Raw genomic sequence first — 16,438 nt, 5'->3', positions numbered from 1 at the left:
AACAGTATAACAGTGGATAAATCTGAATTCACAGGCTTTGCTCTAGGACTGAGGTAAAAAGGTAGATCAGAAACACCACCTCAGCCTCAGCGTGAAAGACCATTTTAATTTTCAGTTACTCTGGTAGGACACAGACTGTTCTATAGCTGATTTAAAACATTTCACATCCAAGGGAAAAGAGAAAAAAAAAAAAAAAGAGTCATAAATAAACCAGCCTCAACCATACAAAAATGCAATATCTACAGGGTGTCGCGGTTTAAGCCCAGCCAGTAACTCAGGACACAGGAGAAAAGGGAAAGCTATGATTTTTAGAAAATGCACTTTTATTAGATCACACTAAACAGCAGCAAAAGATTGTAGCAGCTGACCTCAATCACCAGCCTTGTCTTATAAACCAAGTTCTGAAATAGCATGAAAGAAAGACAGAAAACTTTAATTATTCTTTTTAAAAACAAAAGCTTTCACCAGAGTATCTTATCTTCTTAATGAAGTTGAAAGGTAAATTCACAAGGGGAACGAGTGCAGGCTCTGAGTTCAGCAAATAATTCAGAACAGCATTTAGCTCTCTATAAAATAAGCAGATAAATGTTCTCACTTAGGTCAAAGCTGGACACATGCTTATGACCTTTGCTGACTGGCTGATATTCATAAGGCTCAACTCTCAAAAAAAGAAAAGTTACAGTATGCAAAAATCAAAATTTGAGTGAAATCAATATCAGCAGGGTAGCCATCCTTTTTCACAGTGCTTTCTTTTTCTCTGAAACTAGATTTCCTAGTACAGACAGCAAACATTTGGGAATAGGCATTTGGTTTGTATAATAGTACAGAAACTAATCCTATTTGTGATAGGGCTCCATTCCCTACTGAAATTATCATGATTCATATATTTACATTGAAAAGTTTTATCTTAAATATTTAAAGGTTAGCATAATTAGTCTGTCTCATGCATATAACCTGCACCTTAGACAATCCACTCTTCTTTCAAAGTGCTTGACAGACTTCACAGAATAAAACCTGTAAAATTTTGAATGGAAAAAAGATCTATGTGTGAGGTGCATGCTTCTTCAGATTATGATTGCCATAGTAACATCATTGCTCAGAGTTCATATCTGTTGTAAATCTAGGAAGAAAGTAATGCAATATTTCTCATAGGAATTAAGTAAAACATAACACACAAAATCAAGGTTTAAAGTGAAATACTGTAACTCAATAACTTTGTTGTAAAGTGAATTGCCTTTTAACTATTCTGCTTTGTAGTTTATCCTTAAAGCTCATCCCTCTGCAAAGCTGATTCTGAACAATCTGACTTACTACAAGGGATTTCTCACTGGTGAGAATCATCAAAATGGGACATATCAACAGGTGCCCAGCTGCCCTTCATTTCATTTCATGGTATCCCAAGAGTAATACATGCTAGAAAAGAGGTTAATTAAGCCAATTAGGTAGTTGGTATCACAGGAATACTGAGAGTAAAAAACATCTTTAGTGATAACTGATAGTGGTAAAGGGAAGCACATGCCCTTGGACTCTTACTTTTTTGTTTTGTTTTATTGTTTTGTTTTGGGGTTTTTTTTAATAAATTATTGGATAACCTGCACAAAATTAAAGGTAGTGACTTCAATAGAGTAGAGCTCCTAATTTTAACCTCCCCTGTTTGTATGACTTACATTGCCATGAGCTATAAAAGGAACAGTTAAAGGGAGCTAATTGAGGAGCCCAAGGAGAGGTGGTCTTTTTCTTATGATCTGTCACGCATCTTATATTTTCAAACAGTAAGACTAACATTAAGTATTTTTATAACACTTTATTATATGCTAAGGGTGTGAAGATCTGGCTCTTTTCTCAAAGCACTAATTTTAGATGTGACAATCTGTATGATAACAACCAACAGTGGAGGGGGGAAGGATGAGAAAGCAAAGTGTCAACAAGAAGATAAGGGCTAATACTGGGACCATTCTGAATTTATTCTACCCCAGCCTGTCATAATCAGAGCTGTTCTGACTGCACATGCAGTCTGACTTTTGTCACCATGAGTCATGTGGCTAATATATATATAGTCAGAGACTCATCGCTGTCTAAGGGTTCTCAGGTTAGCCATGGTATATGCAACAGCAGCGGATGTTTGAATCATAGTTGGCAGATGATTTATCTGTGAGGGCTTCAGGCAGCAAAACAGTCCATATTTCTTTAAAGTTAAGTGTTACTACATCCAGCAGAAGCATCTGTGTACTTTTAGCAGGTAGTAGCAGCACAGTATACATCGTTAGAGTTAAGTACATACTTGAGTGTTTCACTGAATTACAGCTTTGAAAAGCTGAGTTCATTTGTCCTTGACAAACAAGGATGAAAATTGGGGTCATATTAGTATATCAACAGCAATTAACATAAAACAGAAATTTTTTTTTCTTAAATGTGTAAACATATTCCGGTACCATCAAGATTAGCCTGAAGGAATGATCACTTTCAGCAGTACAAAAGTTGTTCAAAAAACATGAACAGAAGAAACCAACATGTCAGCATGGCAGCTTAAGAATCCTTAATGACAATTCTATGAAGCCAATAAAGGAACATTTTTGTCAGGTGAATTTGGCATGACACATACTGATGAAGGTGAATTGACTTACTGTACATTTCAAAGCCAGTAATAATTATCATCCTTATACTAATACATGCTTTTCCTTTAATTATTCTTTTATTTTCAATCCTTATGCCACACAAATTTCTTTAACTATTCTTCATCTATCTGTTTAAGGCATCTGCCACATTAGCCATTACCCGCGGGTGTAGATTTTATCCACACCTTAAGATGTCAAGCAAATTATGAGTGGAAAGACTGCAGAGAAACAACAAAACCTTGGAAAGAAGAGCCTCAACAGCGAAAAAAAAAAAAAAAACAACAAAAACATCTGGACATTGCATATGCCAACCCAATATGATCAAACGTTGAATTTAAAGTTCAAGTGCCCCAGTAAAACTGCAGTTATTGATTCTAAAATCTCAATTTTCCTAACAGGTTTCATGGTAGAGCAGAAGGTTATGTCTAAGCCCCTTGTAAGCACAGACACTCAAATTCACAGCCTAATTACCCTCACACAAGGTCTTTGGATTTGGAACTTTGGCTTTCTTTTCAACTACCCAGCACTGCTGAAAAGATTAGTAATTTTCTGGTTTTAAACTATGAAGACATTGCTACATGTAACAATAAGGAAAAGGGCCCAGAGGATTGTAAAATATACTTCATTTGCATGCAGGAAGCAAGTCCTCATTCTACACGCACTTCAGAAATAAAGATCATACAACCACTGGAGAATGAGAAAGAAAGATAGGTTAAAATCTATATACCCTGCATTATGCCCTTGAGCTCTGTCACGTAGCTCCCACACTGAGTGTTCAGCTTCTAGTGTAATCTTCTTGATTTCTACGGCACTGTTCACATGACTGGTTAATTCAAGCCAAATTATTATGACAACACCCTTTCCTTAAACCTTTTCATATACTGTTTCAGCTAGGAAAAATGAAGACAGAAGAATGAGAACGGGCATTGCTGCCATCTCACCAGTTCAGTAATACATGAATATATACATTGAGAAAGGGTTATATATAGAAAGCAAAACACTGTTTAAGTTTACAAATATAAAATTGTTTTGTCCTCCAGCAGATAATTTCAAAGGTTTTATTACTGACCTTAGTCCTAAAATTTCAATTAGTGTTTCATCTGCTATTTCAGGATTATGATACCATGTTCTACCCCAACTCCATTCCCATCTTTTTTAATTTAAGACAAGGTAGTAAAATAGGAAGCATATTTTTTCCTCATGACAAATAAAAAAATGATGCTAATCCACATCACAGTCTCTACAAAATCTGGCAAGAAGTGTGAAACCCAGTTTCTGTTTCCCGATCTGATAAATCACAATTGTTTTAAATCCTTGGCACACGATTAAACCAAGAGCTGTGTTAAAGGAAAAAACTCCCACAATATATTACTCACAATCATCTTAATATGATCCCTCCAAAGACAAAAAGCATTTTCAGAGAGTTGTAGGCAAGCCGTGGCTACTTTATTCCCATAGACTTTAACTGAAATCTCTTGCATTTTTAGCTTCCTAGTTTATTTGAGCTAAAATGGGAATGGGTGGAATTTTATTACTGAAAACTCGTACAACTAATATAAAGAGGCCAGAAAGTTTAAAATATTGCAAATTACTCTTGTGCACTTAAAATTCAATCAATTGTTAGCAACAAGAAAATTAAGATAACTTTATTTTTCTTCCAGGTATAACTTCAGGTTTTGGATTGTGATGAGACTTACTGAATAAATTTAGCTAGTCTTATTTTATATATAGATCTTTGGTACCCGAGTATTTCCTGGTATCATAAATCTTGCAAGAAGCTACAATATATCCACACAGTGTCCTTGTAAAGGAAGTGATGGTATCTATATTTTATTGAAAGGGGAATGGAGGGGACAGGATTCTCACTGCACAGAGCGTGGACTGGACATGGGCATTTCTAAGCACAGTGAGTTTTCTGCATTGACATCTGTGAAACTGAAACTGCGGTACAGTCACCTCACGGTTTGTTAAATTTATATACTGATCTTTAATATCAGTATTTTGACAAAAAGCCTCTTTCTGCCTATGCAAAACCTTTTCAGGCAATGAAAAACCTATTTATTCTCTTCTTTCATTTAGTGAGGTATATCTATGCTCCTTGGTTTGCTCATTTATACCCTAACATGATCCATGCTTTATATAAGGTTCATCCATTTTATAATGAGAAGGCTCAAAAAAGATATCTTAGTCTGTTTTCCTGCATATTTCCTATTGCATTTTAGAGTGGGGAGTAACTTATTTGTAACAAAGGCAGTTCAACTATTTCAACAATTTCTGACTAAATTAAAATATTTGAGAAAATACATAACCTTATTCAAAGGATTCAGACATTTACTGCATCTGTTACTAAACTGTTAAGTGTTACCAGGAATTAATTGCCATGCTACTTCTTTTACAATTACTCTGAACTAGTACACATATTTCAGTATATTTTGCTAATAGTCTCCTTTTAGAAATAAATCATGTCAAAGATCACTTCATGCACTTCTAGGACATTTATCACTTTAGCAATCCTACACAGCTCTCTCTAGTTTGATTTCCACCTTTCAAATGCAACTGCAAAGGACAACTTAATCTATAAAAATTCTGGAAGTTTGTGGGAGAGGCGGTTTAAATCAACACACTCACCTGAGCTAAATGAGGTTACAAAAATGTATTTATTTCCCTTTACATTTGCTAAAACCAAGTGGAACAGCACTTTCCTGCTGGACAAACAAACATGTTCTCTTGTAATTTATAAAAAGCTCTTTTTTTCCTTTTTTTTTTTTTTTTTCTTTTTTCTGTGTGAATATTTTGAAAGGTTGCTGGGCTCAGAATATCACAAGCTGGGAATATCACAAGTTTCCAAATGAAATACTCATTAAATACTTATTACACAAAATACCATTTTCAGGGGTTTTTTGCTTGTTGATCTGGTGATGAGGTGCTATGAAGTGATACCCAGTCATTGAGGCATGATAGCAGAGACAGCAGTGAGGCCTAAGTCCCTGCCAGGAGCCGGCAGCTCTCCAGAGAGAGGCTGACACTGCTCAGGCATTGAGAGGGGCAAGCATGGGAGATTTAAATGGCCATAGGAAGTGTGAGCAACCATGAGTGCTGCACAGTGGTTGGTGCCAACAATCAGCTCCAGATAACAATCAGCGCTAAGTAACAATCAGTGCTTATTCTCTACCTTCCAGTAAAGTATGTTGCCTAACTTGAGAGAGGTTTTCAGCATTGCTTGGGGTGACATTTCATATGTCAGCTAGGAATCTATAGTTTAGATGATTTCAGAAAACCCATCTCAGTAAGAGCTATCAGAGTTCACTCTTACCGTGGAAGCTGATATTGAATGAGGCTCCATAGTGTCTGTCCTGGATCCAGTCCTATACAGTATTTTCCTCATTGATGAGCAATGGACTGGAGTATTTATTTTATTAAATGTTATTAATTTGTAGATGACATTTATATGAGTTAGAAGAAGAGAGAAAAGACCAGACTACTCTGATAGTCAGAGAGAAATAAATCTGAAATATATAGCAGAAGTCTACAGGATAAGAATCCTAAATTATTTGGCAAACTGGAGATAGTATATGGGGAAAAAAAAAGCACAAAAATAAGGACCAGTATAAATCACTGCATTAAAACTGGAATAATTAGATGCACAAAGCAACATGGGAAAGAAGTGGTTTCTTTAGAAAAGTATGCTTAAGTTTACTTTGCATCCCACACTGATTATGAGTGAACAGTGTCATGGTTTTGTAAATAAGGCAAACATTACAGCATAATAGATGCAAACAACTGCCACTGACTGGGCTTGTATGGTAATACTATTGCTCTGTTCAGTACTCATAAAAGAGCATATAGAAGTAAACCAAGATAAAAACAAAACAAAACCAAAACAGGACAAAGTATAGAATCTCGAAAGTACAGCAACTAGAAGATTAGAACTCTAGAAAACAAAACTTATGGAAAAAGGTTGAATAAACTGTGTTTTTTCAGGTTAGGTAAGCCAGAATAATGTATTTTTTAAAGTATGATATCAATCTTCCATGCTTTAAAGGCTGTTGCAGAAGGAAAGAGAACAATTTGTTTTCTGTGCCATGACAGACAGAAAAGTAAGTGATGAGCTTAACTCACAGGAAGGCAGATTCAGATTTCATAGTAGCCTTCAAGGATAAGGAAAAGAAAACATTGGATCAGGCTACTGGTTTTTAAGATGTAGTTCAATAAACGTAAGTAAGGAATAGGCAACAGTTAATCCTATCACAGGACAGAAAGATGGACTATGGCTCAAGGCCCACTGCATCCCTAAGTTAGCTTAGCCTGAATTTGCTTAGACCTTGGAAAATAAAACAGTATCTTGGATGCTAACATCTTAAGTCACTGTCACATCCATGCTGAACTCAGTACTTAAAATTCACTGGAAAAGTACCACATTCAAAATTGCTTTACTAGAAAAAAAGAGGTATCGACTCTTGCCCTTCAATAACACCGAAGTTTCTGAAACAAGATCACCATCAATTAGAGTACTGACATTAAAAATACGCATTAGGGGACAAAGATCAGGGCATGTGTTTAACTCAAGGAACTCTAGAGAAAAACTACTAAACCACAAAAATAAACCAAAAGAAGTTTCAGAAGAACCTGTCTGAACAAAGGCTGTTAGAGCAGCCCAATTATGGCTAAACCCTGGTGGACTTTCCACACAGGTTTTCTAGCCTTTGAACTTCCTACAGTCACCTAACCTTTCAAACTGGAACCATGTGTTTTCCACCCTGAGACCGATACTGGTCTGCACTACCATGTTTATTGGCTGTGATGTCCTCTGTTAGTCTCACTTGAGTTCATGTTTTGTAATTTTGGTCTTTCTGCTGACAACTCATAGAATCAGTGTACAAGCAGTCTTATTAGGGAGTTTCTGTCTTCTTGGCTGCAGGATCTGTGCACATTTGCAGCTGTTATCAAAGAGATTACAAAAATACCATGAAAGCAGAAGATGGTAATGGGAAGTTAAAGGGAAGATCTCAGAAACCTCCTAAATTGACCATATGGAATTGCTGCACTGCAGCATTACCTAAACACCCACTTATTAGGCATTAAAGTCTCTCTAAATCAGATGAAAATACATATATATTACCACTAACTGCTAGCATTAAAATTTGAACTACATACTTTTGACAAAGTACAGCTCTATCATTGTGAAGTTAAAACAATTAATAACACTCAAAGTCTACTGCCAAAACTCTCCAACTTGATGATCAGACAAAGGCATAGCTGTTAAATAAAGCCCATGTTCAAGCTACAAAACTAAAATTATCCCCTACTTCAGGAATTCCTGCATTTTGGAGACTGCTATATCTCTGTGATCAACACATTAATGGCAGGCCTCTGGAATCCTTCAGCCTGCTTATTCATCCATTCTCATATGCCAACCTGTTCTTTTTGGACTGGTACTGCCTCCCATCACGCAGTAATTCTTAACTGAATATTTGTGAAAAATACCAGATATTTTCTGAGCATACAGCTGTGAGAAAAGGCAGAGAAGGTACACCTGAAAAACGTTAGAAGAGCATATGAAGGAGGCAGGGAAGTAGAACTAGGGATCTGTAAAATACTTCAGCAATTCTGAGATCAAGATACCCTCCAGTGTAAAGCATTACCACTCATTTGTTCTGAATCCCTTGTGATCCCACTGGGGGTTCTTAGCTCCACATATGCAGGCATTTGTTGGATGCTTGTCAGAGATGGTATGAGTAATTCCTGCCTGTCCTGTGCCCTTTGGTGCTTATCCAAGAAACAAGAGAATTGGAAGGAGGGAGGAAGAATGTGTGAGTCACACGGAGATTTTTAATTTGTAAATGGCATTTTTAAGGCTGGTATTGAAACACTTCATCCAACCCTTATATCCAAATTTTTAAGAGGCTATTACTGGTGTGTGGGGGATCAGAAAAGGTGCAAAAATAAAGGATTCAGAAGATAGAAAGATATAAAGCAGGAGATGATAGAAACATTTTAGTTCACTCATGGTACCAAGGTGATGTGATTGTAACAACTTAACTTACAAGAATTTCCCACAGGAGAGAAATACTACATGCTAAGACTAGTTTGTTGGCACTATGTAAAAGCCAAAGTAATTCAAATTATAAATGTAATTTTTTTGCAGATGCAACAACAAATCATTAGAATAAGCAACCATTGTAAGAAAGCTTTTGAGCCCACAGATAAAGGCAGGACATCCCCTAAAACATTTACCTCCAAGTTAGTGGGCTTTGTACACGAGTAGCATGCAAAGCTTATATCGAAAGAAGACCAGCCTTGATGACCTAATGGACCTACTTGCTCTTAAAATCCATAAATACTTTAGTTGAGAACTACAGTGTGCTGTGATGTGACTGCTTGTTACGTTTCTAGATTCAAGTCAGTTGATCAAGTACACTCCTGAAGGCTACAATACACTGCACAAAGAATAAAGCACCCTTCTATCACCAAGCAACACAGTGTTCTTGGTGTCATGATTTTTTTCTGAAACATTATACGCTAATATCAGTCTGCACAGAGTTTTCTCAAAACAAGGTCCCAGATCACTTTTGGGACATAAACTAAGAAAATAGACTGACACAGGCAGCTTCAGGAGGCAGTTTAGCTTTTCCGTCAACCATCTGTTGCTTAAACTAAATTGAGTATTGAACTAAATTGAGTATTAAACTAAATACACGTATTGAAAGACAGTTACTGATCCAGGTTGCCTTTTAAGCTTTAACCGTTTGATAGCAAAGAAAAACAACTTGGCATTTAAAATTCACAAAATATTTCCAGAACCATTCCAGCTCCCCTAGATGAAAATGAAGCTATTCATCTCCACGTCAGGTAAAGTCCCACGTAGATGTGAGTTTTCCCAAAACTGAAGCATATACTTAAGCAAGCAAGCAGAGATACCTTCACTGCTTATGCAAGTAAGCAGAGATACCTTCACTGACAATAACAGATACATAGGAAAGAAACAGCTTACCCTCTACAGCTTGTTCATTGTTCATATCTGTACCTACTTTCCCCTGTGGTTCTATTAAGGACCATATAGAATGTTTGACTACAGTCAATTAAAAACATCAAACTTCATTATAGCAATCCTCCTATAAAATCTCTGATGAGAAGTATAACAATGACCAATCACCTCATACTATCTATGTATTGTAAAATACAGGACAGCAAAGCCCAGAAGTGGGGGGTTATCATGCATTCAAAGAAAGGCACATTATAAAGAGGAACAAAAATCTTTGCTGAAAGCATTCTGTGTTACTTTTGCTTATATAAGCAAGTCCTGTCCATCTCAGTACAGTTTAATCATACGATTCACATGAAATTTTTGACCCTTTTTTAGGAATGCATATCATATGTATAATGCAGATATAATAATATTTAGTTCATATATTCTTCTACATATACATCTACACATTAGTGGTATTCATTCCTAGACATCTGATCACAACCTATTTAAGATTTTTACTGTCTGCAAGGCAAATGAGATGCTCTCTCATGTATTTTCAATCTAAAAATACTGTCATTTTCATAAATTGGGCATATGTCCAACAAGAACATGTAATTGCTGAGGTAGAAATTGCTTCCAGATCCAGTGGGAAATTCAGAAACTCCCTTAACTCGTCAAGACTGTATACCTATGACTTCAAAAGTCCTTTAGAGGACTTTTCATACCATCTGTGATCAAGTGACCACATTTCTCTCATAAATACTCATATTCTTGAATTACTTTCTTGATATTAGTGGATGTAATTTTTTATGATAGCTGTTAACCACAAAAGAGGTGGATCAACTGGGGAAAGCCTAGAGGAGTTTAATAAACAAGATCAGAAGTCTACAAAGAAGTGTGTTTGTTTAGTCTAAAAAAGAGAAGACTGAGGAAAGATATGATAACAGCCTTCAACTATGTAAAAGGTTGTTGTAATAAGCCTTCTTCATGCCCACAAGGGACAGCACAAGAAAAAATGTTCTTAAATTAGAGCAAACATTACTTAAAGATCAAGAAAGACATTTTATGGGATACTGGAAATTCAAGATCTATATTTTTAAAGCTTACCTACTTCAAAATTATGTCAAACTTATGATTATAGCAAGAATTAAATTTACTATTTAGCATGGACTGTAGCACAAATAGATAACATTGTGAGGACCACAACATTTGTCCTCATGAAGACTAGGGCAAAACCATCTAAGTGCTAGCAGCAAAGCTGTGAAATTCAATTAAAAGGTCAGATTAATTTTTTCTTTCATAATGGCCAGAAGCTGAAGATCTGTGCTGTACAATTACGTGATAACTCTTAATTTTTCTTATGAATATTTCAATTTTCACTTTGTTGCTGACTTAGTTCAGTTCAAGTACAGAGACAGAGTTTTAAAATTCTAAAAATAATTCTTATTTAGTCAGGGAAAGTTAAAATGATAAATAATGAAAAACATTCCATAAGGGAGCTGTTCTACCCGTCTCACAAGTGTAAGTAAATCATTCTGATGTTAAGACAAAAGCATATCACACTTCGTTATTTCAGTGTTGCTTATTATTGACCTCCGGCTGCGACCACTCCCTGTTCTAAAATCATTTTAATGAGCTTGAAAAAGCAGAAATATAAGCAACTGTTAACTAATCACTGACATTAAAATAATTTCATTAATGTCTACACCACAGCCAATCTTTCACTTGTTTTTTTTTTTAAGGTGGGGGAAGTCTGAGTTGAATGCTGGAAGTCTTATTTAAGTCACTTCAGTTGTAGTCATGCAACAAAATAGGCAATAATCACACCTGCTAAGAGGTAAAAACTGTTCCTGACTATGTTCACTTCAAAAAAGAAAACAGGAATATTTGTGCCCACGTATCACCTAGAGATTTAAAAAAAAGTCTTATAGAAACCTAACAAAGCATACCACTTTATCAGTTTTCTGTTTGGAAAGGAAGAAACCAGTTTTATTTTCTTCTCCAAAATAAGACTTAGATACTGAGCAATGTCCATATTTTCATCAGAATCATATTTACTTCTGACTCAGTTTAGGAAGTGTTGAACAAAGCTAAAAAGTATTAATTCCACAGAGCGACAGGCATTTAAATCAAGAATTATCTCTGTCATAGCAATTAACACTGTTTCTGTTAGATGACCTTTACTCCACCGGACACCTTGCACAGTGTACTTTTAGCCATAACAAGAGTGTGAACTAAATCACTCTGTGTATAGTTCAAAGCCCAGCTTTCCTGACAGATACAGATACTATTTCATCAAGGAAACATTCTTTTTCAATATTGGTTCTCAAAAGACATCTCATATCTTCAAGGAGTAAAGATTTAGATTGAACCATCCTGCTAATGGAGAAATAAATTAAGATTTATTAATCAATCAACATGAATTAATCTTCATCTGAGGAGCAATTCTCAAAAAAAGAAATTGTTTTGGATTAGAACTTAATCTCAGAAAAGAGATAGACATAGCCTGAAAGAGTGGTCATCCTGGTCTAATACAGATTTTTAAATTAAATTTCTCATTGCCTCCATGGCCAGGCATACCTAAGCCAAGTAGAACACAGAGAATCTTTTCTTGCCCTCATGAATCTTGGACTAAGAAACAATGTATTATATATCTGCTAGAAGCATTCACCTAATACAGAGCTAAAAATACACAGGAAAGCACAGTACCTGCTACTAAAAACCCAGTAAATGTCATTGTCATTGGCTCAGGCTGCAATCTCAGGTAGCTCCACATTTTCCCCAAGAATAAAGAGTAAAGATGATTCAGTTGAACAGTTTATTACCTTGAATACTCCTTTTGAAAAAAGCTTTGCAGCCCTCACAAGACCAGACTCCATAATGGTAGCCTGAAGCATAGTCATTGCAGACAGCACAGTACCGGGTCTCCTTGGTGGATTCCATGGACAGGCTCCCTTTCTCGTTGGTAGTGGGCACCCTCTCCCGCATGTTGTGGCGCCTGTTGTCGGAGGTTGGCCTGTTAATAGCAGAAAACGAAGCATAATTCTTTCAGTGAGCTTAAGCCTCATCCACTCCTGAAGATTGTAAGAAGAGCAGATCAAGTTTTGAAACAACAGATGGAAAGAAACCCAATCTTTTATCACCCTCTGACCTGTTCTAGCTGGAAAGGTGTAGAACAAGTAAGGTACAGAGAAATTTCTCACAAATCTCATGTTATGAAATATTCTACTTTGAAAAATTAAAAAGCTATTTGATAAATTATCAATTTTCTCAAGACATTACGAAGGAAAATAAAAAGGAAAAAAAAAATCAACATTTATTTGTGTACCTGCTCCTTTCCAAAGCATCTGGCATGACTGCAGTACCAGTAAGTAGTTTGAGAATCTGATGCAAAAATCACTTAATGTTGCACCCGAATTTCCAAGTCAAATTATTAACCAGGCTATTTTCAAGTATTATTGCTTAATTAGAGATGCAAACTTTCCTTAAGTTGTCAAAGATATAATACTGCATAAAATTGTCACTATTCTCCTTACAATATCACTTTAATTAAAATTAATAAGTGGTTTTAGCACAACAGGAAAAGCCAGAAGGTATTAAAAATTGTTCCTGAGGAATTTCCGTTCTAGTAATGTACATGTTATTAGACATACTAGAAATGCACATCATGGAGCTGTGCAGTATGCTGCTGAAAACCAAAAGCATCTATAGGTAAATGGCAATGAACTCACATCTGCTGAATCTGGTAAGAGGTTATTATGAGTAGCTGCTCCAGGTATGGTAAACAATATTCAAAAAGATGAGAGGATGTGAAATTACCAAGGGAACCAGCAGCGAACTCTGGGATTGCTCCTGGAAGGCAAACAGCTCTTGCAAAACATGTTTTCCAGTAAGAGTCCACGCTACAAATTGTCCAGGAGACAAATACAATTGGGTGTGACAGCATCAGACAAGCTGAAGCATGAAGAATCCTACTGTTTACAGTAATTCACTTGCCATGCATGTTTTAATTGCTGGTTAGTAAGCAGGTGGCTCTTATCTCCCCAGAATCCTAACGTTTTCTCAAACACACATATCCTGGTTTTCAGCCCAGGATACTAGGCTGTCTTTCAGATTTCTTCCTGCATACCTTGTTTTGCCTTATACCCTTCTTCAGCTCAGCAAAACTTCCTTTTTTGATGAACTGAAGCATCTGGCACCAACAGCACCTTCCTGCTTCAAACAAATACTCCCCAGCAGCTTTCTGATTATCCTACATACACTCACCTATGCTCTTTCATCTAGCCAAAGTACCCTGACATTTCCTGCTGCAGTCCATTTCAATGCTCCAAAGCTTTCTACAAGCGAAAGCCACCTGAAAGCTCTCACATCCCCTTGAGACTTTTTATATATGATTTCTGTCAGCAGATACAATATATTTCAATGAATATCAGTTACTAGAGAAACATGATGCTCTGTTAGACAAACTGCTACTGAAACTGCTACTGGCATCATTCAGAAAACTGCATTTTTTTAAGCCCAAACTTCACCAGGCTTTATATGCAGGTTAATTTTGAACAGTTATTTAAATAATTTTTGTTTTCCTGGGACTTCTGCAAAACAGAAGAAACTGCAAATGGTGAAATCCTGACATGACACAATTCTGGCTTTTTAGTGAGATGGGAAAACTGGAAAACGCCACAGTTCTGACAATATGAGTTTAACAAACTAGGTAGGGAAAAAAAACCTTGCATGTTTTAGATGTTAAAATGTGAAAAGTTGAAACAATATCATTAATAAATCGTTATGACCACAATACATACATTGTTCATGTAACTGCCTTTTCCAGCCCACCAAACCTAGGAAGGTTTTTTTTATTTTTCTCCAAGTCCTGAATCTTCCTTTGAATTTTGCTTTATTCCAGTGCCCCATTTAACAGACTACTTTTTTTTTTTTGTACTAAGCCTTGATCAAAGCTGTTGTTTCTTACCTTCTCCACCCCACTCTCCCCTGCCTGCAGCTAGATCACCTTATCCACCCTCTCAGAATAACTTTAAGTTAACCATGAACAAGGATGTTTAAGATATTTGAAGTAAACCAGCAAGCCAGTAAGTAACTGCTAATATAATTTTAACAGCAGTAGACTACTCTGTTAGGTGTACATGGCCACCTGATAAATATTCATAATTTTTTACTCTATTTTTCAACACTGTTACATGTATACAATGTCATACAAGATAAGGTTCCCAAAATTTTCATATCAAAAAGAAGTACAAATAAATTACATTTTTAAAAATTCTAACTTTAAGTTTTCTTTTTATAAAACAGTAAAAGTAAAAAAATTTCAAGTTCCAAAACAGTTAACGTATTTTTCAAGTATGTAGTAGAATTCCAACACCACACACATATACAGTTCTATGGGTAACTGTGTTTCTAGTTGGATACAAAAGAAAACACTTCAACTAACAGGCAAAGGCAAAGGCAACAAAAGCAAAACAGAGTAAAGAAATACCAAAAAGTATCAGTCACCACTTAGCCCAAATAAATTAGATTTCATCTTTTCAGAATATCTAGCTTCACTCAGATCAAGACTAGGTTCACAAATACTTTTCTATTAAAATTGTATTTAAATATAATAAAAAATGACTAAAAAGTAGACTGAAACAGAAAAAAAAAAAAAAACCAAAAAACAGTATTTTTTCTATCTGTAAGAATAGGTAAGAAATCTCACGAAAAATATACCCTCAGAAGAAAATAAAATACATAAACACTAAGAAGTAAGATGCAGTACAGAGAGATATATTTGGCCACGCTGCTTGCAAGGAGTCTGTCCCACAGTTTCTGTCCATCCGCAGTCACACAGTGAGGCCACTTTTTCAGAGGAAGGCTTCAGGCAAAGGCAATGAGACAGTGTGCTCACTGTAAGCATATACAGAATCCATGGTGCAAGGGATCACAGATGGACAGGGGAGCAACACCACTGCTCAAACCTCTCCATAATGTCCATGCATTTCATATTCGACTTAGATCTCTATTGCACACAAACTTGTTGCATTAAAAGAGCACTACAAATCTTCTAACAGACCTTCACAGAGCAAAATGAATCTAAAGATAGCCTTGCTGGCTTCCCACCCCCATAATCAGTGCCACTTGAGCACCACTTGAGCAAGGTTTTGCAAACTGGCCTAGCAGAGTCACCACATTCAGGCTTTTGTGAATCACAACAGGAAGCGCACTAAAATACCCCTAACACTATCCTCCCTAGATACAACATCCTGCCACCCCTTTCCTTTTATACAATGGAAATGAAATCTGGTAATAAATAAGCTGTGGTACCTATTACAGTAGGTGAAGAGGAAATTTTTGGGGGAAGAGTATCCCAATAACGCAGAGCTTGCTAAATCAATAAAACATCTCAAATTTCATCCAGAAATCAGCTGTTAGTTAGTGCATATCACAGACCACTTATGCTGTGTCCTGACAAAAAATAACAGTCTGTTCTTCATCCAGTTTTCAGTTAGGCTTCAAGGGTTAGCCTTCTGGAGAACATAGTGCAACAACCTAACCCAACTTTAATAACTTTGGCAAGATCATCATTCCCAAAATACAATAGCAGAACCTTTTCAACAATTTCTATTGTAATCTATGCAAACAATAACAATGACAAACAAAAAAACCAAACAAACAAAAAAAAGGAGCAAAAGTTCTTGTCAACAATGTTTACCAAAGACAAACATATATCAAAAAGAAAGAAAACCCCAGATAAATCCCTCCTTCCAAGTCCTGCACCAAAACAGAACAGATTAGAAAGCAAAAAACCTCAGAATTTACTGCGCATTTCCAAATGTAATAACACAGCAGACATACAGTGAAAAGT

The 16,438-nt window shown here is 36.1% G+C and overlaps 1 protein-coding gene across 1 annotated transcript in view; it reads right to left on the bottom strand.

Moving 5' to 3' along the window:
- Positions 1-16,438, bottom strand: part of ESR1 (estrogen receptor 1) — a gene marked incomplete at both ends in the record, with an annotated part of 109,063 nt that overhangs the window by 66,416 nt on the left and 26,209 nt on the right. The window contains one exon of the mRNA XM_080615883.1: positions 12,408-12,598. Within this exon, the coding sequence (XP_080472009.1) occupies positions 12,408-12,598 (191 nt within the window). The remainder of the gene's footprint in view (positions 1-12,407; positions 12,599-16,438) is intronic.

Source organism: Psittacula echo (assembly GCF_963264785.1).
Source record: "Psittacula echo genome assembly, chromosome: 4".
NCBI classification, from domain to species: Eukaryota; Metazoa; Chordata; class Aves; order Psittaciformes; family Psittacidae; genus Psittacula; species Psittacula echo.
Note: the sequence above shows the minus strand (reverse complement) of the source record. Positions and strands in the feature narration are given on the sequence as shown.